This window comes from Ostrinia furnacalis, unplaced genomic scaffold, assembly GCF_004193835.3.
Source record: "Ostrinia furnacalis isolate ACB-3 unplaced genomic scaffold, ASM419383v2 OfSCF0710, whole genome shotgun sequence".
NCBI lineage: Eukaryota > Metazoa > Arthropoda > Insecta > Lepidoptera > Crambidae > Ostrinia > Ostrinia furnacalis.
In genome coordinates this window covers 2,183,279-2,207,419 of record NW_021130949.1, presented here as the reverse complement: position 1 = coordinate 2,207,419, position 24,141 = coordinate 2,183,279, and the positions used below count along the sequence as shown (strand labels likewise).

Below are 24,141 nucleotides of genomic sequence, written 5' to 3'. Positions count from 1 at the left end.
ATTTATAGATGACCCACGCTGAACTGTCCCGCCAAACTCAATGACAGGGGGGCGCTACCATCGTTCAACTATATGGTTTCCAACATGGCAAAAATCTGAACCAGCGATCCGGTATTGACGGTGGCGCCCCACTGTCAATGTCATCGACAGGACAGTCCAGTATTTTGGAACTATACATTAGTGTTGTAATAAAGATAAAATTATATCGACTCGATATTTTAAATACTAGAATACTTTACTTTAGTATTTAGATTTTGTAAGTCTCTNCTACGTGCAAAGCGGCAACCAACGGCACAAGAATTGTATGTCATCTTGATCGCCATGTATGGTGCAATAGCTCATGTGAGTACCAGCCCTTCAGTTCTATTCAGTTTAAAAAAAATCCACTTTAAGTGTTTTTTTCCATACAAAAAAAAATAAAATATTTTTTTTCTCACACATGGAGGTACTCATACCCTTCATACTATATTAGTAAAACAAAGGGAGGTATACTAAACACAATGCATATTTTTATTTATTAATTTCTGACATTAAGTTTCTATGGTATGGGAGCTTCATTTTCAGACCACTGTGCGACGAGTCGATCTGTGCGAGTCGATGTGAGTCGATGCGAGCGAGCTCCGTAGTCCGTCCGTCCGTCATTCATCAGTCAACCACAGATTAGAGAGTATGAAGTCAACCAGTGCAGTGATTTGTTGAATTTACATTAGTGTTGTAATAAAGATAAAATTATATCGACTCGATATTTTAAATACTAGAATACTTTAGTATTTAGATTTTGTAAGTCTTTNAAGTCTCTATAGATTAGTTTAAGTACTGGTAACAATTAACTGTAAAGAAAACAAGTAACTAATTAAGGTATTAACATCGGTTTTTAGATAATGACTGATAATGACTGCATCTAAAAACTGAAAAAAAAAGGTATGTTCAGGGTCTAGTTTTTTTTTATATTGATTGATAAATTTTAAAAATCATTATTTTTTTATGTTTCTTAAATGGGAGTTGAAATACATAAAATATTGTGTTCATTTCATTTTTGGAAAATCTTTAATTATTTCTCCTCTGCATACTTTTTTTAGATGGCCAATGTGTTCTCGCTTGACGAAAAACTTCGAAAAAAAACCGGCCAAGTGCGTGTCGGACTCACGCCCAAAGGGTTCCGTACCATTGATTTATGAAATTAAAAAATTTTTTTTTTATTTAAGTTATTTGTATGAAAGATTACGCGGTAATAAGCGGTTACGATTTACGAGTTATTAAAAAAAAACTACTTACTAGATCTCGTTCAAAACAATTTTCGTTGGTAGTTTTTATAGTATAATGTTTTTTTTTAGATTCACGCAAACTATTCGGTTTAGAAAAAAAGTATTTTAGAAACCTCGATATCATTTTTGAAGACCTATCCATAGATACCCCACACGTATGTGTTTGATGACAAAACCGACATTCGACTACGGAACCCTAAAAATGGTTTAAAACCATTAAATCGATTCTAAGTATCGATTTATCGCTTTGAGAAAGAAAAGGATACGGTGCAATGCGGTGCAAGGTCACCTTACTAATACTTGACGTTTACGGAGTACGGACTCAGAAACGATCAGCAAACGATTTTGCAGCTCGAACTGAAAGATTTCGGGCTTTGGTCCAAAGCCTTTGAAGCAGCAGATGGGCGCTGGGTGGAGCGTAGACAACCGAATATGACTTCAAAATGAGCCGAGCCAATCCTCCACTCATTTTTATTTTGTTTAATTTCACACTGACACTGTCTTTTGTGGATAAGATGACGTTGCCCGCGGGCTACGAACTCTACTTGTTACTCTGTGGTGGTTTAAATTATTATGTTGGCACAATGTATGTGTATCGCGAATGTTTATGTGTGAGTGTATTCATGGCTGGTTTTTTGTCAATGTGTATGGTGGTGCAATAAATGGCGATTCGTGAACGATAACTATTGATGTGTACAAAAGGAATCTTATCGCTATTACAGTAAAAAAAAACGCAAAAAGTTCTCCTATTAATACTTATTTCCGTTATTAAAATGCGGTCTGTTGTGGAAATAGGTGCTAGTGTCCCTGCTTTTCTTGGGAAACTGTGGAAACTGGTCAATGATACTGAGACGAATCATTTGATTTCATGGAGCCCCGTAAGTACTTAATTTGTTTGTTTTTGTATTATGTTTTGTCAAGTATTTATCAAATTATCACATTATAGTGTATAGTTACTATAATGTTGATTTATTACATGTAGAAAGTATTACGAAAACAACCTAAAATTTTGATTTAAGCTGACGGCCCGTCACTGATTGCCGACATAAATACATAAATATCTAGTCACGTTTTAATCCATGCTCTCAGCTCTGCTTAGGAAATTGGTTAACATATTGACCTTATGTTCGGATAAATCTAAAATTTAGGTTTAGTTTTCATCAGACTTCAATTAATGTTCTGAAAATTTATGGGTAAAATCGTATGTTTATTAAAATGACACTTGTACAGACGACAAATTAGGCTAAACACTGTGCCATCTTACGCACTTTTAATAAAAGTTATTTTGCAACAAAACTCCTCCGTTGGGCAGGATTGTAGGATTCATTTAAACTTTTTTTTTAATATTTCAGGGAGGAAAAACATTTGTAATAAAAAACCAAGCAGATTTCGCTCGGGAACTGTTACCCCTTTATTACAAACACAATAATATGGCAAGTTTTATAAGGCAATTAAATATGTATGGATTTCATAAAATAACATCTGTAGAGAATGGAGGTTTACGCTATGAAAAAGATGAAATTGAGTTTTCCCATCACTGCTTCATGAGGGGTCATGCTTATCTTTTGGAGCATATTAAAAGAAAGATAGCAAATCCCAAATCTATTGTGACCAGTGGTGAAAGTGGTGAGAAGATACTTCTTAAACCTGAGCTCATGAACAAAGTTCTTGCTGATGTAAAACAGATGAAAGGTAAACAAGAAACACTTGATGCAAAATTTAGTGCCATGAAGCAAGAGAATGAAGCCCTGTGGAGGGAGGTAGCAATTCTTCGTCAAAAACACATCAAGCAACAGCAAATTGTTAACAATGTAAGTTGATAAAATATTTAATTACTAAGCCTGGCTGTGAATGGTTTAGTGACAAGTGATAATGAGATTTTTGTTACTGACAAAGATGAACTCTCTTATCAAACACTTGTCACAATTCACAACTTATAAAATCCCTATTGGAGCCATTAACATGTCTGCTCCTAGAAGTTTATCGTTGTTCGGCATTGACTTCCGCAGATTTATAATTGGTAAAATTTTACAGGGGACAAAAATCTTTGTATGATTGTGATACCAGATCGTCGGTCCACCTAGTAGGAGGCCTGCCCACGCTACGTCTTCCAGTGTGGAAAACCTTGGGGGAGGCCTTTGTCCAGCAGTGGACGTCATTTGGCTGAAACGAACGAACGAACGATTGTGATACTGCAGTGGCGCTTTTATGGTGATTATTCGGCACTGAGGAACTGACGTGTTTGCGGTTCTGGCGGGAAATTATGTTCGCGGTTTTGGATGACTCGCGATAATATCAGGACCAGAGTAGATTTAAAAAAAATAAACATTCATATTTTTCATTGGACCTTTAAAACAGTAATAAGGTTCAAAATATGGCTAATGAAATTTAAAACTGGTGACAATAATTAAGCCAATATCAGCCAAAGAGTTAAGTATAGGTTGAAATCCAATTAAAACGGAATTGAATAACATAAAAATCTGGTTTTCGTAAAAGACGCTATGTTTGCGATTTTGGATGCCGAAAGACGATTTATGTCATGATAAAACAAAATGGCGATGAATAAATCATAAATAATCAGTATTGTATAGCAATTGACTGATTTAAATCAGTATACTAATTATAAATATCTTAATTTAGTTTGCAATATTACTCAGCTTCCTTGAGTGATGTGATTGTTTAAAATACTAATGCAGTTGACAGGCCAAGGCCATGATTTTTTGATCCGTTGAAAATTCATTTTCAGATTTTTTGAAACATCTGGGTTTTGAAATGACACGAGGTAAAAACTAAAAATAATGGTCAATTTTTTATTTCATTCCAGTTAATCCAATTCCTGATGTCATTGGTGCAGCCTGCAAGACCACCTCCTCCTGGTGGCAACAATGTTGGAGTAAAGAGACCTTACCAGTTGATGATTAATAGCGCAGCACACAACACACTTGATGGCTATCCCAACAAGGCGAAAAATATCAAATTGGACAAAGATGGCCTTCTTGAAGAATTGAATGAAGAAAATAATTTGGTACTTTTATTAATTTATTTTATTGGGGGAGGCCTTTGTCCGGCAATGGATGTCATTTGGCTGAAACGAATGAACAATTAGTTGAAATATGTATTAAAATTTTAAACATACAAAACCTAGCTTGGGTTTTAATAATTATCACAGGATTTAATGTAACCAATCTTTTAATTATATTTTTTTATTTGTTTTACAATGTTTCAACAGTTTTTCATTTGTTATTTTTATTGGTTTGCAGGAAGATGGCCCCACGATTCATGAACTTGTCCATGATGATATTTGCCACAATGATGCGTCTCAAGATCCCTTGGATGCTGCTAATTATGTCTCGATTGATGTTCCCGGTATTACAACTTACCCTAGCCCTACTGACCCCTCGGCATTGCAGTACCAAGTTACCATGGAAGATGGAGATGATGTTGAGACAGGTATTATTATAAAAATTGTTAAAATATACTCAATACTATGTAGTCATCTATGCAGCCATGCTACTGCACTGCCGAGATTGTGGCGACAGTTTGTAAGTAACACATACGTAACACATACACAACACATAAATTCCCAGTAAAACTCAATAGATAGATAAATTAACACTTTAATGTACAGAAATGAAAAAGAAATATGTACACACAAAAGAGACAGTACAATTTAATTCAATAGTTTAAAATCAGTGCTATGTTTAATGTTAAAGAAAATACTTTTTGCAGATGGAGCTGCATCAATCCGTTTCTATCCAGCAAACAGGACAAATGGGAATACCTTAAACACGACGGAAACCTTACCTGTCGTCAACTCGCCAGTAGCTGATCCTACATCACCTGGACAAGTAGTTAACAATGTGATGGCTTCACCTGGAACGTCCAAACCTAAAGCAAGAGTTAATGGACACAAAAATGCAAGAAGCATGATGAATTCTGCAAACTTTAATTCTATGAACCCATCAGCAGATTTGAAACTTCCTGCTGAGATATTCGCCAGTGACGACTCTGTGAGCGACGCTGGCTTGGCTACAGCAGAGGATATCGCTGTGCAGAATTTGCAGGATACATTACTGTCTGGAGATATTTGCAAACCTTCCAAGGACAAAATGTTGGGTACTGGTCTTAATATTAAAATAGAAAAACCAGCAGCAACATCCAAGAGTTCTAAGAAGTCCAAAAAAGAAGCTAAAAACAACGAGAATATGAATTTGAACCTAGCTGATATCAAGACGGAACTTCAGGATGACTTGGACTGGAATAATATGACTTTGGCTACTATCAATAACAACACTAATGTAAATAGATACCAATCAAGGTATGTTTGTCTTGAACTCTTGTTAAATATCCAATATATTTATTTATTTTATACTTAAACAATTATTTCAAACTTTCAAAAAAGGTCAAACTTTTAATTGGGTTATTAATTATCACCAAGGAAAATGGCTGACTGGTAATTTTATCATTATTGTATGTAAAGTGATTGTTATTTGATATTCAGGAATAGAAGAGATAACATCGGCATAAACAGAGAAGACTTTGCTTCTCTATTTGGAACAAATGCAAACAAGTATGTGAATAACCAGTATTTTTGAATAACACTGTTGGCAAATGCTATAAATATTTATTGATATTTTGACACATGTTACGTTGTTCTTAAAATGTAATATCTGCTTCTTGTCTATAAGTATCTATACTGAACTTACAAAATTTCTACGAATGATGGATAGTACTGAATTATGATAATAAACAATACTATACTAAAAATACTTTCCACAACGAAAATTGCTAAATATCTGAATCTCACATACTTATAGGCTTTGTTAAGAACAGTGCTGCGGCTACTCTTCATGCTAATATAATTAATTCGGCAATGAAATGCTTGAACACGTAGTTTTTGAACCAATGATACTGACTAATTTTTATTACGGGTGCTGTTAAAAACGTAGTCTAATTTAATATTTAATTGTTAAATTAATTAACATGGTTTTGGTGTAAAAAGAGATAGTATAAACGTTTTTCATTATCTCAATGTATCAAAGGTCATTATTATTTTTATCCACTTCCAATAAGGAAGAAAAAAAGGTATTTATGCTTTAGGCAATTTATAAATCAATGCTGTTTTTTTTTAATTAAACCACTAAGGTTCTTGTCTAATCGATTGTTGTAATGTTTCAGAAATGACATAGATGACCATTTGGATTCAATGCAAACAGATCTTGAGTCACTAAGGGAACTTTTGCGAAGTGATTCTTATGCTTTTGACACCAACACGTTGATGGGGGTAAGAACCAATATTATTTTTTATCATCTACAGTTCGTTTTCATTCATAAGTTTCGTCATAATAAACTAATACTTGTAATAAAGAATTGTGCATAATCACCGTTACAACAAAATTTAATAACTTTTTCATAATCAATCAAAAGTTTTATTTGTTTTGTAAAAATTAACTAAGTCGTAAACATCAGGTTGATCATAGTGCTACAAAAGTATTTAACCTAGGCCAATATAAATACAAAATATTAAATACGTACAACAGATCTAAATATATTGTAGGAACAAGTTCAAACATTAGTTTTAACGCTTTTTATAATATACAAGGCTAACTTGTTACTGTATGACGGAGCAATGTCCACTGATAGGAATTCGTATTTCGCGCGTTTATTTCACACCCCCCTACATCGAGCGAACGGCAACTCACGCACACACTTGCGCAGCTCGATGTAAACAATGACGCTTCTGTTGGCATGTTGGCAACGCAGCTCCGAGTCACGTTGCAGCCAACGTGTAGGGACCTCGTGCGGCGTCGTGTGTGTGCGTGTGAAATTGCTCGGAACCCAGGCAATTTTACACGCACACAGCTGTAACTTCAACATTGTGGGTCGACTTCGCGATATTGTATCTCGGCGACTTTCATGATTACCTAATTTGTGACGCAGGTTGTTTGTTACCTGTTTATATCAATAAAGATCCTTTATATTAGTTTCATTCATTTGATTTGATACAGTGTAGGTAATGTTAATGAACCGATGTCAAACTTCGATTCAAGTTCACATTTGTGTATATTTTAAATTCCGCATAAATTAAACTGCGATTTCCGCCGTGCCTCCTTTGAATTGTTGAACAAGGAGAATTCGATATTTTACTCTAAACGAGTTTTTTTCTTGAACATTAATTAATTATGTTGGGTTTTGTTGGCATATAAACCTGTTTTCAGTTTACCTCAACTGTATCCATAGCAACACGATTGATTTTAATAACTTTGCTATGCAATAGCAATAAAAATTTAAGATATTTATGTGCCATAATTATTGTAGCTATCCTCACATTTCTGATATACAAAGTTTTTTTTGTATGAGGTAATCTTCAATCAAACTATTAACGTGCTAGTTAGTCCATTCCTACTAGCAATTTGGGGTTCGTTCCAAGTTTCAATAACAATGCGTCATCTACAAAACAAAATAACCAGTAGAACTTGCCGATAATTTGCTCATCGCAGCTTTATAGGATTATCTTACCGTGTTATGAGCCTCCACATAAAGCAAACATGTTTCGTGAAAGTTACTTTGTATTTCGATAGCCTATTTTGACTTTGTGGAGAAGTCACTAACTTTACCCATTAGAAAAAAATAGAATTTATTCAAAGTAAGAATCAATGATCATACGAAAATTAAAGTAAAACAACATAGAAATAAAACAAACTAGTGTGCCAACGTGGTGCGTGGTGGTAATCTCTATGCTCGCTCATCGTTTGTATCTAGAGATAGAGACAGTTTTAATTTTTAACAATGATTTTGGCACTCAAAACCAATAAATGCAAAGTGGATTCTATGATCTATTACCTGAATCGGTACAACTATCCAAATAGGTGGGAGAAATTGATACAAACTCACATTACGTAAAGAGTATTTATGCACAACTTTATTCCTTATCATCATATTTAATTAGTAATCGTGGATTATACAGGGTGTAAAGGATAGGTTGGTAAATGTTTAAACTTTTAATTCAGATCATAATTCTTTGGTGAAAGTAGTCAAATCTGCTATTTAAATTCACGACATTCTCGCAATTTAAAAAACTGATTATATTTATAATGTAAAATAATGTTTAACTATGCCATTTTACACTAAAAATACAATAGAATTGAGAAAAATACTTGATTACTTGCAAAATTTTAAAACTAAATACTGAAAGTCACTCCAATACTCCAGAATCAGTATTTTGTGTATTAAAAAAAAGAGAAAAAAAGTAAATTAAATTACGGAAATGTGAAATTCCGTGTGTGAATTCGGGAATGTGATCCGTGTTCATGGTTTAAGTTTTTATTAACCTGTCTCTTACACCATGTGTATCTACCATTCCTAAATGGTAATTACACAATTGAAATCAAAGCTTTTTCGTTACTTACATTTTGAATGTTAATTCTCATTAACTTTCAAAGCCGCTGCGGAGTTAATACATTTGAAAATATTTGCTATGTCGTGCTGTATATGTTTAACCAATTTTTGTACGGCTTATCTCCAAGCTCATTTCCCATTTATACCCTGTATGCTATTTTCTTTCATCTACCAATACAAGGTTAATTTTTCACGCGTGGAAACTAAATCTGCAACATTAACTAGCTGAGACTCTGAAATAATTGAATTTGAAATTACACATTCTGTATTATTGTTATACCAGCCAATAGCATAATATAATAAGATCGTTCTGTATAAATATTTTTCTGTAAAGTTTTCTTGAGTCTTGTCTTGGGTATCTTATCTTCGACATCTATTTTTAACATTTTTAAACAATTGAATGTCGTCCTAATTTACTTTGTATGTATTCTGATCAATGGAAACAAGGTAATATTATTTTTTGGGGAAGGAAGTGGTACTTTATGAATTAATAAGTCTATTACGTGGAAAAAATGTAAAATTAAAGGCAATAGAAACCCTTTGTGGCTTCCTGAATGCTATATTTATTTATTTAGGTAAAATGTAGACATAGAAGATTGATTGTGATTTTCGCTCATGTAAACTGAAATTCAGTTTCTCTAATGCTTTAACTTTAAAGTAAACATGTTTTTCTTAGTGAATAAATGTAAATATGTAGTAGAAAATAGACTTATTGGGAGCGTAAGTAAGACAGCATGTTTTTATATACCTTATACTTTTTTCAGTCGTATTACTCGATGCCCTGTAGGAGGATAAACATAAACACAGTAAGGTTCATATTTCCTTTTAACTATTTTGCTCAGCTATTTAGACAAGTTATTTTCAATTACATAAGAAAATGAAGGAGTTAGGTCTTTCATAAAAATTAATCATGACGGCACATAAAGTGAGTACTTCGAACATTTGTTTTCAAAATTACATTTGTTTGGCGGGTGTCCTTATCGAGGTACTGTTGCCTACAAATGATTTAAGCTGTGGATTCAGATGTTTTTTAATTACCATTTACGAATATGAAAGTTTTGCTATAACGAAAATGTATTATTTAAAAAGGTGGAATCATCATCAAATTGTCAGAATATGCTTGCAGGACCCTCTGACATAAACTCTGTCAACAAGGTACATAAAATTATTATACTTTATCATTACACTGGTTTCAAAATTACACAATATTCCAATAATCACACGAATTACCAAGCCACTTAGGTGACTTAAACTTTTAACGCGTCAAGTAAAAAAAAAGTTACATTGCCGTATACAGGACTCGAACTAGCAAACCAGAGGTTTCTTAGTTTGAATACCTTGAGGCGGCTACTCATATATCAAGAGAGATGGAAAGGAGAGTCTTGCGCGTGGCAGACTTGCGAATACGTACTTACAAAAGCAAGCTTAAACCAAGAAAATAAAATTTAAAAGTCGGTAGAGCTCGTATTCTTCTTTTGAAGTGGGAGTGGAAGAGTGACTATCTACCCTAAATTACAAACAAGTTTGACAAAATTCTGATTTGATCGCCTTTTATGGCGATTCCACAAATTCCATTACGTCGCGCACTCATCAGTATCACTCGTTTACAAAAGGTTAACTCGTTAATTCTTTTATTAAAAAAAATATATCTTTAAAATCTAAGAAAATGCAATTAATCTCTTATATTATCGCTAGCTTGCTCGTCTCCGGACTCCACTCCATTATGTTGTATTGATATTGTTGATTTTGGCATTGTCCTAATTTAATTTTAATGTTGATTCGAATTAAATGCCTATGAAATACTCGTAACCTCGTTTATACTTATTTCTTATCGTTAGTTTGGAATTATAAAAATCGGACAGTAAAACACACATAAGATATAAAATGACGTACACATCCATTTTTATGAACCATAATTTTGATGTATTTGTATTGCTGACTAGTAACAGGCGTCAATTGTAATTTTTACCGAATATAACAATTGATTAATTATTATATTTAGTGGAATGTATAATTTTAACCTAACTAATCTGTACTTACAGAGATATCGGCGTTTGGCGCATCTTCATGGTGTTGTCCTTCGTTTCATGGTTTGATAATGAATAAATTGATGATGATTAAAACTTTTTTTTCAGCTATTTGGTTCCGACGATCCCTTCTATGGACTATCTTACAATACTATGGATGATAGAACGAAAGCGGCCAATGGTGGTAAGTTGACCATACAGTCCTCCCTTATATTATTTACTTTTCTTTTAGTCTCTCATGTCATAGGTCGCCTTATCTATATCGTCACTTCAAATAACTCAATGTATCCCAAATTATGTCTGCATTTGTAAAAAATGTTTATTTATGTTATGCATGTAACAATACAATAAAAAGTTTGGTATTACATTTAAAAATATACTTAGAAACCACTATTTCAAAAACCTACTTGGAAAAAAAATTGTCTTCTAATCGGAAAGCGAAAATGTGTAGTAGATAAATAAATAACATACTACTAAAATGTGAAAAATGACGTTAATAATGAACTATGCACACAGTGACAAAGTGAGATTCATTAATTTATATGTCCTGGTTACTTGTGCAGTGATAGTAATACCAAGAGATTTTTCATACTAATCGTCATAAAAAAGAAATCCAGCGTTTACGCTAATCTTCGCTTTACCATTAAACCGCGGGCTGCAAAAAGGTTTAGTTATGACATGTAAAATAATTTCAAAGTTTTATTCACATTTGTGTTAATTGTAGATACAACAAAACAGTATCCGATGATTGATTTTGATTGGCTGATCGGTAACTGTGAGGCCTCGACTGGCAAGTAGCCTGTCACTACTGCTACCTACTGAACTTTCAAGATTTTCGCAAGAAATTAGTTAACGTCATTAATGTGACGAATTGGATATTTTTGGTAAAGGGGTATAATGATTGTGGTGGTTACAACTCGTGGCTGGCACAAGCGGTTGATGTCGCGGCAGAAGATCCGGTTCTAGTGACAATAACTCCTGTAATGCGATCACAGTGTATGAATGTTACAACAACTGACCAGTACAGTCACGTGACAGCATCAATATTTTGTTAAGTATTGCAGAAAATCAGCCCCTGTTTGTTTTATGCTGGTTTAAATATTAATTTTTCTACCAAATTCTGGTTGATAACATCGATTTGTTATGTGAGAGAAGTATGAAAGCTTTTGTTGCGAAAAAATAACAGAATATTCCTAAAGACTATAAGCTTCGACATTGTACCTATTCGTTATTTAGATTGTATAACTATCATAATAGAGTTTATTTTCGCACACAAAATCATATGACGTACAAAGTGTTAATCTTCTGAAAATGTTTTTTGTCGCGACATGATGTGTGTGGAATGTTAGAAATGTTGTAAGGGATTACAATAATATAGATAGTTTATTAAGATTATACAATAGGAAACTTAACGGTTTATTTGTAATTAATGTTATCTAAGTGTACTATAGAAAATATGTTTTGTTATTAATTAAAGCAAAGAAGCAGAAAGGTGAGATTACCGATCTAAACGGTGAAGACGAACACGTGGAGGTCCAGTGTACGGATGATGACGGTACTAATAATAATGCACTTTATTTAAACACTTACTTTAGTGCATGATTCGAATGTAGTTTGTTCCGCTTGTCAAATAAAATAACTTGCAGCAATAGTGACTGAAACAGGGATCAAAAAGAATCATAATACTGTAATCATAATACCTATAATGCGAGTCAGTAAAGTGATATTAGCATTGTTGCTTGTTCGTAGTATGTATACATAATATATTTAGCATTATAAATGCAAAACAACCAAATATTCAACTATAGTACATATTCATGAATATTTAAATTATGTTACAGTCATTTTTATTAATAAGTTTATCTAAGTTGCCATCTAAGATTAACGATTAATATATTATGTAATAAATACGCTTTCCGAAATAATAATAAAAAAACAACATTATAGCCCTTGATTCAATCTACATAAGACATTATATCTTCAAATCGTCCTATTTTATATTACCCTGGTGTCAGGTTTTCGCCACAGGCGACTGACATGGCTCAATTTATGTTACGATATTTATTTTTCTTATCGTTGAACGACTTTGACACCAATTTTGTATCTGGCTACACTATTTCATACCAGTAAAGTGACAGCGCTTAATGTAATGTCAAATCACTGACTCGGATTATTTCAAGTGCAGAACTAATCCAAATAATCAGATCGAAGATAAATCAACCATTCTCTTAAAAAAAAAATCTTATTCATAGTTTCTGCTATTACTAACCCAGATTCAGTCACGTATAAATTAGGCAGATCTTTTTTATAGTGGAAACAATTTTTGAATGGCATATTATATTATAAATATTGTAGTGCCGCACTCGAATTTAGTCCGTTTTCAAAAGTTGATAAGTTACATTTATTTTTATCATATAGTACTTTGTTTATTATATTAGTAGCGGTCTTAAAAATAGACAGGTATTAGGTAGTTGTAAGTTCATCAGTTCATTTCTTATAGTTATAAATAATGATATTTTGATAGTTTGGCCTTTATTATAAATATTTAGGCTATTTATAATAAAGTTGACAAAAGTATTTTTTTATAATATTTTCTTAAATGGATCAATATAGTGTCAATGCAGTTCATGGTGCATTTAATACGCTTTTGTGTCTGAAAATCGAGCATAACAATAACCCTTTGACTAATTTACTGTCTTAATAATTTTAATCTCTAATAATTACATATTTCAACGATTTTAGGCTGTACATTTATGATCGATATGACGAACGTGCTTTTTATAGTAGAATTTAGATGGTACTTTATAATTATATAAGGTGTATTTACAATTTATAATTAGAAGTAACGATGTGAAGATCATAACAATTTTTTGCATTTGGTGTGGGGTTAAAATGATGTTCGCATGGTTTTTATTCTATATTTATGTGTTAATTCATTACAATCAAAATATTTGTAACATTTAATAGTCATAATCGAAGTAAAATTACAAAGCAAGGATACTTACATCTGAAATTACATGAAATGTAAAAAAAAAATCTTACGGACTAGACCCATTGGGGTAAATAGTCACTCGACCCTTGAAGTCATTGTTACAAAAACTTATTTTTCTGATAATGTAAGCATTCTCTGTGTTTGGCTCGATTTATGTATGGTTACTGACAATATGTTTTTTCTTGGGTGACTTTCAGTTGAAGGGAATCAGCTAATATCGTATACAGGAAATATTCCAGACTTTGAGTATATAAATATGCCAGATTTGGAGGGTGACAATACGGAAGACGCTTGCATGTCACCCAGTCCGGCCAGCACGACGTTAAACACTCCTCAAGTGGAAGTTCCGTCCCCGATGAGCAGGCGGTCCTGAGTCACGAAGGAACGACGCTGCAGGCGACGGGCGGGCCAGTAAACTTTCTGCAGTCGGCTAAAATACGCAGTCACTCAACAAATTAGAAATTAATTGGTTATTGTACCTATATTGGCGCAATCTGCTCATTAGAAAGTAGTCAATTTTTGTAACTATTGCATAGTAACTATATTATTATGTACAGTTTCAAAATTTATTATTTAAAGATTTTGGTGTGATAATCACATTAGGATTACACGGACAAGCATGGTTGATTTTGATTAATTATAAGTTCCAAATGTTTTGTTTGAAGATTTATACGGCAAACGCCACGAGATTAAAGGCCATAGTAAATAGTAAAAAAAAAAATGATAATATTGAACAAGTAAATCTTAAGTTTTTCAAAATTTTGTTACAAAAGGCGTTTCAAATACATAGTACAGAAAAACTTCATTAAAATCATAATTATTTCGAATTTGAATTTTTTTTTATTGAATCGGTAAAGTGAGATAAGAGTCCAATTAATTACGCAACTGTATTAACAATAAAATACTGTAATATTAGCGTCGGCTAGTGCTAGCAATACAAATTAATATCATCAAAAAAGATAAATGTTATTTAGAGAAATCTTGCTTAGGTGCCTTATAAAAAATATAATATAGTCGATATGTACCTATGTAACTTTTAGACTTATTTGTAGAGTCAGCATCACAAGTAGCGGGCCATATGAAGTTACCCCGCTTATTATAAGAGATACTGTACCTTATATATTTAAATTATAAACTTTCTGATGCAGCTTTGACCTTCATAGTGCAATAAGTATAAATTTGTATTACTACTGTAACAATACGTCATGTCACGCCAATAATAAATTAAAAGTTAGCTGTTAAATAGACATGGATATTACAAAAATGTGAGTTATAATGTGACTGCAATATAATATAAGACTGTGCCGAAATAGACGGCTATAAAGTTATAAAAGTAGTTTTGTAAACGATGATAGGCAGATTCGATAAAGATATGGTACATTTTTATAATATCGTTGTTTAATGACAATTATTTTATTTTTATTGGTTGATTGAAAATCTGAATTGAGACCCAAGAAATTACGATTATTTTGAATTTATGTTTAACACAAATTACCAGTCGGTTTAATTGTATTTTGTGCATGGTGCATGCCTTTTAATTTTGTACTGAAATATGCAGTTTAACTGCTTTAAATTCGGAATAACATAATGTAATGTTTCATTGGGTTTCATACGAGAAAATGTAAAGTTGACAGGTCAAGTGTAACTGTAATAGAGGTGTCAAGTCAACTTAATTAGGCACAGTATAATGTATGAAAGAAATTAGATTTAGAGTTCATGGAATATCGAGATCTATAACTAATACTCATTATTATTTTGGCTGCATTTTTTCTCGTTTTAGACCTAGTGAGATTTCCATAATGTTTGTAAAGGAAAAGTGAAATGGCCCTAAACTAGTTTGTTTACTAACTTACGAATAGTTAAGCAAAATTGTAATAATAAATCCTAAACTGGTGGGTCTAGTTTCGTCGTTTGTGAATTTATATAGATTTTTTTGGACTATAAATTAGTACAAAAAAGTCAATATGGCACATGCAATATTATTTTGTCGTAGGATAATATTATTATTTGTAAATATGTATCAATGTATAATAATTTATACCACATAGCTGCTTGTTAGGATTACCTACTCTTAAAGTCTCGAAACGATTATATTTAAATTTTGATCACTTGCCCATTTACGTAGCATCAGTTTTCACTGCTAGTGCCTATCTTCATTAATGAATAGGTACTGGTGAAATTGTAGATTTAATAATCTTAAAATTTTGCATCATCATAAATATTCATTTAATTTGAAAAGTATTATTTTAATGCATTTTAACTTTTTAATTTTGTGTCCAACTCATTTGGATTTAATTATCATTTATATGTATTGTTTCTTTTTATGTGAATATCTTGTTGTTTTTCTGGTTTGAATGCAGATTTTTTAAATAATTAGCACACTACCTACTCACAGAGTATAGTTTTGTGTAAGTATGTTACGATCATACATTCTGACCCCTTTACTAATAAAAAGTTACACAGTAGTTGAACACTGTTTTAAAATGACATTTCCATACTAAACGTCACTTTAAAACGCTGTTCAACGAGCGTGTAAGTTTTATTAGTAAGGGGGTCAGTATTCTGACGATGATGATCTTATTTTATCGGGCAATTCTATAAGTAGGTAAGCTAAGCTTCGAAGTATCCTTATTGTCCTTCCATACATAATTATGTTTGTATTGGTCTCTCAACACAGAGAGTAATCATGTTAGAGAGTAAGCAATTAAAAATGAGTTCATTTTTTAATTACTTTGTATTAAATACGATTTACCATACGAATAAATTTGTAAATGCTGTAAGTCGAATTCGATTTCGACTGAACTTATATTGGCCATTATTTATATCTATCTATAGCGTATAATAACATTGTATATAACATTTCATTATGAACAAAGTTTGTTAGTGTGTAATAAAAGTATAAGAATATACCTATATTTAATAATAAGTTATTTTTAAATAAATGTATTGAATATTATAAAAAAGTTTTTTTTTTCATTTTTAAACTACTTATTCCCTTTTACCACAAAAAGTTAAACGCGCTTTGAACATTAGTTTAAATTGACATTTAATCTGGCAATGGATGTGTAAGATGTGTTCAACGCGCGTTTAAAGTTTTTGTAGCTATGCCTAAATTTGAACATGGACACCACGAAAAAAGGTGAAATTGTAGGTACCCTTCCCTGAAACGGTGTCTACGTTCGAAGTGTGACAACTCAGCTCAGTAACATCGAGCGAGAGCTCCACGTTAAGTAGGTACCTCAAGTCAAGGTTTTTTTTTACCAGTGTGCCAGTGTGCTGCTAGTAAAGACATAAGAAGCTAAAACACGCCTCTGGGTTCCCTGCATGAAAAGAAAGTTGAAGAAACTGTCATCAAATCGATGGTACGTCATATAAAAAGAACTAATAACCTTTATTTCCAGTTATGCTATTAACCAAAATATATACAGGATGTTAGGTAAATGGGTTTATATGGAAGTCAGGAATCAGGATATCATCATTTTAATTTTCATACAAAATAAAATTTATAAAATCAGATTTGTATGAAAATTAAAATAATTAAAATGATGATATCAATTTTCTGACTTTACCATACCATTTATTTATATTTATATTTATATGTTAACATAGGCTAGTGTCGGCTTATACCTACACCCATTTACCTAACATCCTGTAGATGAGATGATTTAAATTTGATACCTATTGTAGTGGTGGGGAAAGCAACAAAACACTAAAAATGATGCAATAATTTATTTAATGATTTTCACAGCATAAAATAAACATGTTATCACAGTATCTACTTAACTATTTCCTCAAAGGAACATAAATAACATTGATAAAAACATAAATTATTACTTATTGATGAAAATAGCATTGCATTAAAGTAAATATAAACAAAGATACATAAATAATTTATTATTTTTTTATGTAACAAGAAGTTCATTTCCACTCTGAATTATAAAATCATAGTCATTTAACAGGTAAATACAATCTGTGGTTTTGTATTTATTTGGGCCCCCCAATATTATAGTGTGAAGGACCATCAAACGAAACATTCCTAAGTGTTATTTTACAACAACATTCATGGGTTAATTTACAACAACATCAATAACAACAACAATAATTATACTTTGATTATTTTCTAAAAAAAGTTAAGTTACATAAAATGTAATCAATGAATATTATTTTTTATGCCTAGATTCATCTAGGTTGGTAAGTAAAGTTTTGTGCAGCTGCTTCTTAAAAAGTCTGAGAAGTAATTTGTCCCGTTATTTACAAAAATTATGCGGTCGTCCGTCAGTGTTCCAACGTTTTAATGGGGGCGTTTGGCCGAAAATAGCATTGTTAGCGTTAGTAAGAAAAATGTATGGATGGGAAAACGTCACTTTTGATGCTGGCAAACTTGTCCTCGCCGAAAATATGCTAAAGTTTTCGGTGGTTGCCATGGCGATCGCCATTTTGCTAACAATCTATTTTCGGCTAAACGCCCCCATTGAACACGTTTTAATTAAACAGTTTCCACAACACAGAGTTAAGCCATGTATAGTTCCAAAATACTGAACTGTCCTATGCATGACATTGACAGTGGGGCGCCACCGTCAATACCGGATCGCTGGTTCTGATTTTTGCTATGTTGGAAACCATATAGTCGAACGATGGTAGCGCCCCCCTGTCATTGAGTTTGGTGGGACAGTTCAGCGTGGGTCATCTACCCTAATTAGGCAACATTAATTTGTTGATAAACTGTTTATGACTAGGTGTGAAACAAGTTTACCATAAACACAGGTTTCTGAAACTTGGCCGTCCACACTTGCTCTCCACTCATAGCGGGGAGCACGGCAACATGTATCATAAACAATGTTTCATCACTTATGTTTATGGACTGTTTATAAACTGTTTACAGAGAAGATGAAACATTATGAAACATTGTTTATGAACAGTTTATAAACAAATGTTGCCTAATGAATACATGGCTTTAGTACAACATGGAAAAGCGTTAGTATTTATGTATGAACAAATGAACTTAAAATGTTATACCTACAGTTATTTCAAAAATTTGTATTACCTATTTTAAAAATTAGTACCTACACTAAGTAATAATAAATAAGTTAAGAAAAAAGAATATCACTGGTAAATTAAATTATAAAGAATCTATTAAAAAATCGACGAAAAAGCTCTACAGTTAATGTCTTTTTATTTAAAATTGTCAGTAAAAAAGGCTGCTTAGATTGAAAGTGACAACAAAGAAAGAACAAAGAAATCCAACTTGTCCATTACGTAGGTCATACAAAATCTAAAATAATTTAAGTGATAACGGAATGATAACGATAAAATTGTTTACATTGTTTTTGTATATTTCTCATTTTTATGTTACTACTTAATTTACATAAAATACATTAGTCTTCGTAAAAACTTCGAGCCATTTTAATTGTATGTTGTTTAGTAGGCGCCTGACCCTGAACATTTCAATGTACTGTGACGTCACATTTACAGTCTCCAGCTTCGTTTCACTCGGACATTGGACTTGTTGAAATCGAGAGCTGAAGTATTGTAAATGTTCACATTTGAATATGTATGCATTATAGTTCATGGCAGTTGCCATTATCTTATCTTCATTTCTTTCAGATGGAACAAATACATTTCGCCTCTTTTTATACATTTACCTACAGTTTAATACTTACACTCATTTACAGATTAATAGACATTTACAGTTAATATATTTTTTAAGCTCTCCAATAATATCGCCATTCCTGGCCATGTACCTACCTATCTAACCCAAGTGGGTTTTCTGTTACAAAATCTACATTCATCAACTTTCCTTCCCTAGGGCTGCAGACTCCGTCCACATCTCATTGGGGTACCTCACTTTGCTAATGCGCTGGACAAACAGCAGCAACCTCGTTCATCAATAGACTTTTTTTTAGGGTGACATTACCAGTATTTTAGATTAGCTACAATATGTATCTAAACATCAATAAACAGATTGATCAAGTCGCTTTCACATAATCTTATCATGTCATTTACTTACTGCGCAGCTGCGTCAGTAATATACCTACTTAAAATCCCAAAATAGGGATGATTTACATAATTTACGTATAGTGAGTGATTTTGTAAAAATCATACATTTTCTAATAATTAACATAAATGCCAGTAGGCAGTAAATAGGTACCTACTGCTGAGTCGAGACACGGTCACTAAAACATAAGTATGTATAAAAATGTTAAAAAGAAACAAATATTTTTCTAAATATACTTACGCCTCGATGTATGTGTGCTTGTAATGCTACAATTAAGAATTTAGTGTACTAAACGTAATTTCCTCAGCAAAGACGGGAAAAATGATGGAGCTGGTGGTGGCGGGTTGGTCTTCGGTTCTTCTGGCAAGGGACATCTCGGTTTTGATATTATAAGAGTGTGAAATGTTCGCAAGTTGCCAAGCGAGAACGCCACTTCCGGTGTTATGTAGCGACATCCTTGAACATCCAGAAACTGCAACTTCTTACAGTGAGCATATAAAGCTTCCACTGATTTGTCCGTCAGTTGATTGCAGCCCTAAAATAAAAAATTAAGTAGGTAAGTGTTGCGAAATTAATATTAAGTAGGTACGAGTACGACGACGTCTTTATTTATAAGCTGTTCTCTGCTGAATCGAGTTTGATGAAGTCATACCCAGTTTCTGGCATAGGAGGGGTTTCATACCCAGCTTCTGGCCGAAGGGGAGTCATACCCAGCTTATGCTTATGGCCTGGGGGGAGGGGCAAGCCTTACCTAGCTTCTGGCCTGGGGGGAGGGGCCAGCCTTACCTAGCTTCTGGCCTGGGGGGAGGAAGGGGGACGGGGGAGTCATACCCAGCTTCTAGGCTAAGATTAAATAGATTTCTAGGAGGGAGCAGCTGGCCCGCCCATGGGAACGGCGAATAGATAGGTAGGTACGTAGGTTTAACTCAGAAAAACTAAATAACAGGTAGGTATTGCGTGTACATCGAAATGATCTTCATAGCAATATCTTGTAGCCTAGGCAGAGTGTATCTGCCTCAGCTATACCTTATTGAACTTAGAAGTAAATAAATTAATACTTATACATTTTTACATTTTACTTGGAAGAAGATATGACTCTAACAACACTTATGAACACTTTATTTGAATAAATCGCCAAATATACCACCGCGGAGACCCCAATCGCGTCTCCGCGTTCCATTGAATCGTATGAGCGTATGGATTTTTTGCGATATTTTTCACAATTTCTATTTTTAAAAATTACCTATCGATAGCTTACTTTATTCTGATGAATAAATGTCATTACAAGATTTTCTCTAAAACTGATAGTTTGGCTAAAAAAAAATATTTTTCAGTAAACTTTTTTAGTAATAATTTGGCCATAACTTCGTAATTTTTTGTTGTAGAACAAAAATTTTTGGACTGTATATTATGGATTTCTTAGCCCTTTAAATCTGCATTCACAGCTAAAAATCGAAATGATCCTCATTAGGTATAGCCTCTAATGTTACTCTAAGTTATTAACAAACTTTATTCAAATCGCTCTAGCCGTTTAGACGCGAAGAAGTAACAAACGCCTTTATAATATAAGAGTGATTTTTATTACATACCTTTAGTACGAGGTTCTCCAATCTATGTAAACCTTTTGCTATTTCCACAACAGCTTCATCTTTCAAATTGTAGCAATCCATTAAATTAAATAATTCTATGCTTGGGCAATTTTTGACTAGATGTGCCATACCCTCGTGTGATATTTGTTGACACCTGCTCAAGCTAAGAACAATCAGTTCTTTGAAGTTAAATGTGTAAGTTAAACTGACATCTGTGATTCTATTACATCCACTTATATCCAGGTGTTGTAGGCATTTCAGGCGCGCCAATGAGTATCCAGTAGAGGAATCTAGTGTAAGTTTCTCGCACATAAGCATTACCTCACGTTTTTTTTGTGCATCTCTAAGAATCTCCTCCTCAGCTCTGGATCCTAAGTGAATTTTATGATGATGACTACTACATTCATAATATTGCGCCATTATTGGGACGTTGTCATTGATTTCCTCCATTTTCCCCATACCTGTTAAGCCTGCATCTGTGACTTTGTCACAGTAACTCATTTTCAAAGTTTTCAAACGTATTTGGTTCTTTAATATAACTTGAATAGACTTATCTGTAACACCATTGAGGCAGAAACTTATGTCCAGAAATTTTAATTTTGGTAGTTTTTCGGATATCATTATAAGTGTTTCTTGATCCAAATTAAGTGCGCTAATATTCAAATCTTGAAGCTCATTATTTACTTCATGACATATCCCTTTTTCAAAGCCAACTTTAGTAATTAGGTCACATTGAGCTATGTTTAAAGAATTCAATTTTTTCAGTTTCCTCAGTTCAATGGCACCTAAATCGGTAACAGCACGGCACCTTTGAATGTCAAGGCATTCCAAATTCTTAAGGTTTTGGCATATATAAACAAGAGATTGATCAGTGACTCTACTGCACAGCCCAAGATCAAGAGATACTAAACTGGTTTGGTGTGTTGTCAATGCTAAGATGCCATTGTTAGTTAGCTGGTCACAGGAATGCACAATTAAGGTCTCTAGTTTCAAGTGTTCAATCTCTGCTATGGATTTTAGAGCGACACCATCTATAAGAGTGTTTGAAAGTATTAATTGTTTAAGTACTTTGGCTCGAGATATAATGAACTGCATTATGAAATAAAATGTTAATACACTTTCAGAGGGATTTTCAAAGACATTGGAGCCAATTGGATAAAACCTTTTAATAAGCCCAGCGTGGAACTGCAAAGAACAATCTGATAAATCCAAGAATTCCAATAATGGTGCTGATACTACAAATCTGTTTAACAAGGCATCTGTTAAATACTTATTATTAGTCAAGCTCAAGGATTTTAAATAATCAAGGTTTTTCACTACTTCAGTTTTACCCCCTAGTAATCGACCAGACATGAAGATTTCTTTGCAGCTATGAATATTAAGTGTTTCCAAGTTTGGGCATTTTTGGAGTATGTACAGAAATTCCTTTTCACATACATCAACCTTCACAAATTCCAATGAATTTATAAATTCTCCCATTTTGTTCCAAAATCCATTGAGTCTGCTTGATATTTCTACATCGCAGAACATGTAATTGCGGTAAATTACTGAGGAATTTTCATATGTACTTAGTTTTGATAGGTCTTCATCATTAAATGCCCCTCTGTGGAATGTTACTAATTTACTCTTCAAAAAGTAATTGTCATTGGCAGCTATATACCAGGCGCGACATGTTTCACTTGCCGCTTTTCTATCTGCTCTTGGTAAATACTTAAATAAGTAAACCAACACCTGGAAGATATAGCTTAATTATTTACTAAGAAAAGGTACATTTCAATTTCATATAATTGGTAAGCACCTATACTGATTAAATGAAATTAAACTGCTATTTAAAGATACGATACTTTAAGTACACTGTTTCTTTATACATCTTATTTTTTAAAGAAATACAGTAAAATTAAGTTCGATTTACGGTTACGAAGCCTATCTAAGTATATGCTAGGTCTAGTACATATTAATGAATACAAAGACAGTTGGCTAAACTACTAAAATCACGTGAAAAATTATGGTGTAAAATACGAACAAGGAAAACTGGATTAATAGTTTTACAAACGATTTGTATTCAAAGTTTAGATATTACTTGATACGTACCTCATATGGGAGATCCATGTTGATCTATTCTGCTTTGTAAGAGTCGATGAAACACAAGAATTTGGTACTTATAATAGCATTATTGATTTGCGAATTCACTTCCGTGCAGTCGCAGCTCGCAGCAGATGATTTTTTTTGACACATTTACACAGGTGACAATGACAATGACAGATTGACAGATTTAATAGGAAAGTTTGGCCGAAAATAGAATTATTAGCGCTTCAAAGAAAAATGGCGATCGCTAATGTAAGTGTTATTACTGCTAAAAAATGTATGAAAAAAGTCACTATTAAAGTTAGCAAACGTGTCCTCGTGTCGTATACAGGCTTCTTACAAATTCTATTTTCGGCCAATCGCACTCCTTGATGATTAAGTTTCTTTTTCTTTTGAGATGGCATGCACGTAGAGATGGGTAGTGGGTAAAAACCCATTTCACCCGATTGGGTTTAAACTGGGTGATTTGGGTTTAAACCCGGTTTTTACCCATTATCACCCATTCTGGTGGGTGAAAACAAAAATAGCGTTTTTTTAAGTGAGAAGTTGTATTTGTTGCTAAGGGGGCGTTCTAGTGTTACGTAATGCAATCTGGGGGGAGAAGAGGTATTGAAAAACGTTACAATGCGTTACAATGCGTTACAGTGGCGGAAGGGCGGTTCGATTTCAAGTTTTTAAGCAGAAGTACTTTGTAGTTGGTGTTGTTATTTGTAACTTTATACCGTACTGTCATCAAAGAGAGAGTTTGGCATCTTTGGCATCCCCCCCCCTCCCCCCCTCCATGTCCTTG

At 33.1% G+C, this 24,141-nt stretch overlaps 2 protein-coding genes across 11 annotated transcripts; one reads left to right on the top strand and one right to left on the bottom strand.

The window, feature by feature from the left end:
- Window positions 1-126: 126 nt before the first annotated feature.
- LOC114349822 (F-box/LRR-repeat protein 14) lies at window positions 127-23,497 on the bottom strand. Of its 2 annotated transcripts, XR_003655658.1 has the most exons (4): window positions 23,358-23,497; window positions 21,267-22,997; window positions 19,625-20,212; window positions 127-175 (listed from the first exon to the last, which is right to left on the bottom strand). XR_003655658.1 is itself a non-coding variant. In XM_028300381.1 (3 exons), exons 1-3 carry the CDS (start codon window positions 23,373-23,375, stop codon window positions 19,958-19,960), a joined length of 2,004 nt encoding a protein of 667 aa, XP_028156182.1. In that variant the 5' UTR covers window positions 23,376-23,497; the 3' UTR covers window positions 18,563-19,957. The 2 variants fall into 2 exon arrangements, 1 of the variants encoding a protein (XP_028156182.1); XM_028300381.1 differs by lacking the exon at window positions 127-175 and having other exon boundaries at window positions 18,563-20,212.
- Window positions 1,891-16,434, top strand: Hsf (Heat shock factor). Of its 9 annotated transcripts, XM_028300371.1 has the most exons (11): window positions 1,891-2,143; window positions 2,618-3,076; window positions 4,090-4,290; window positions 4,526-4,715; window positions 4,995-5,583; window positions 5,767-5,835; window positions 6,444-6,549; window positions 9,753-9,818; window positions 10,799-10,874; window positions 12,168-12,245; window positions 13,880-16,434. In XM_028300371.1, exons 1-11 carry the CDS (start codon window positions 2,039-2,041, stop codon window positions 14,053-14,055), a joined length of 2,115 nt encoding a protein of 704 aa, XP_028156172.1. In that variant the 5' UTR covers window positions 1,891-2,038; the 3' UTR covers window positions 14,056-16,434. The 9 variants fall into 9 exon arrangements, with proteins under 9 accessions (XP_028156172.1, XP_028156173.1, XP_028156176.1 ...); XM_028300372.1 differs by lacking the exon at window positions 9,753-9,818 and having other exon boundaries at window positions 1,919-2,143; XM_028300373.1 differs by lacking the exon at window positions 5,767-5,835 and having other exon boundaries at window positions 2,039-2,143.
- Window positions 23,498-24,141: the final 644 nt, after the last annotated feature.

Bases quoted from the DNA above. Each gene is read 5' to 3' on its own strand.
- Hsf (XM_028300371.1), top strand. From the start codon at position 2,039: ATGCGGTCTGTTGTGGAAATAGGTGCTAGTGTCCCTGCTTTTCTTGGG. The intron at 3,077-4,089 runs GTAAGTTGATAA...ATTTCATTCCAG, and splicing joins AACAGCAAATTGTTAACAAT to TTAATCCAATTCCTGATGTC. The intron at 9,819-10,798 runs GTACATAAAATT...CTTTTTTTTCAG, and splicing joins ACATAAACTCTGTCAACAAG to CTATTTGGTTCCGACGATCC.
- LOC114349822 (XM_028300381.1), bottom strand. The intron at 20,213-21,266 runs GTATGTAATAAA...TTTTTATTTTAG, and splicing joins TGGAGAACCTCGTACTAAAG to GGCTGCAATCAACTGACGGA.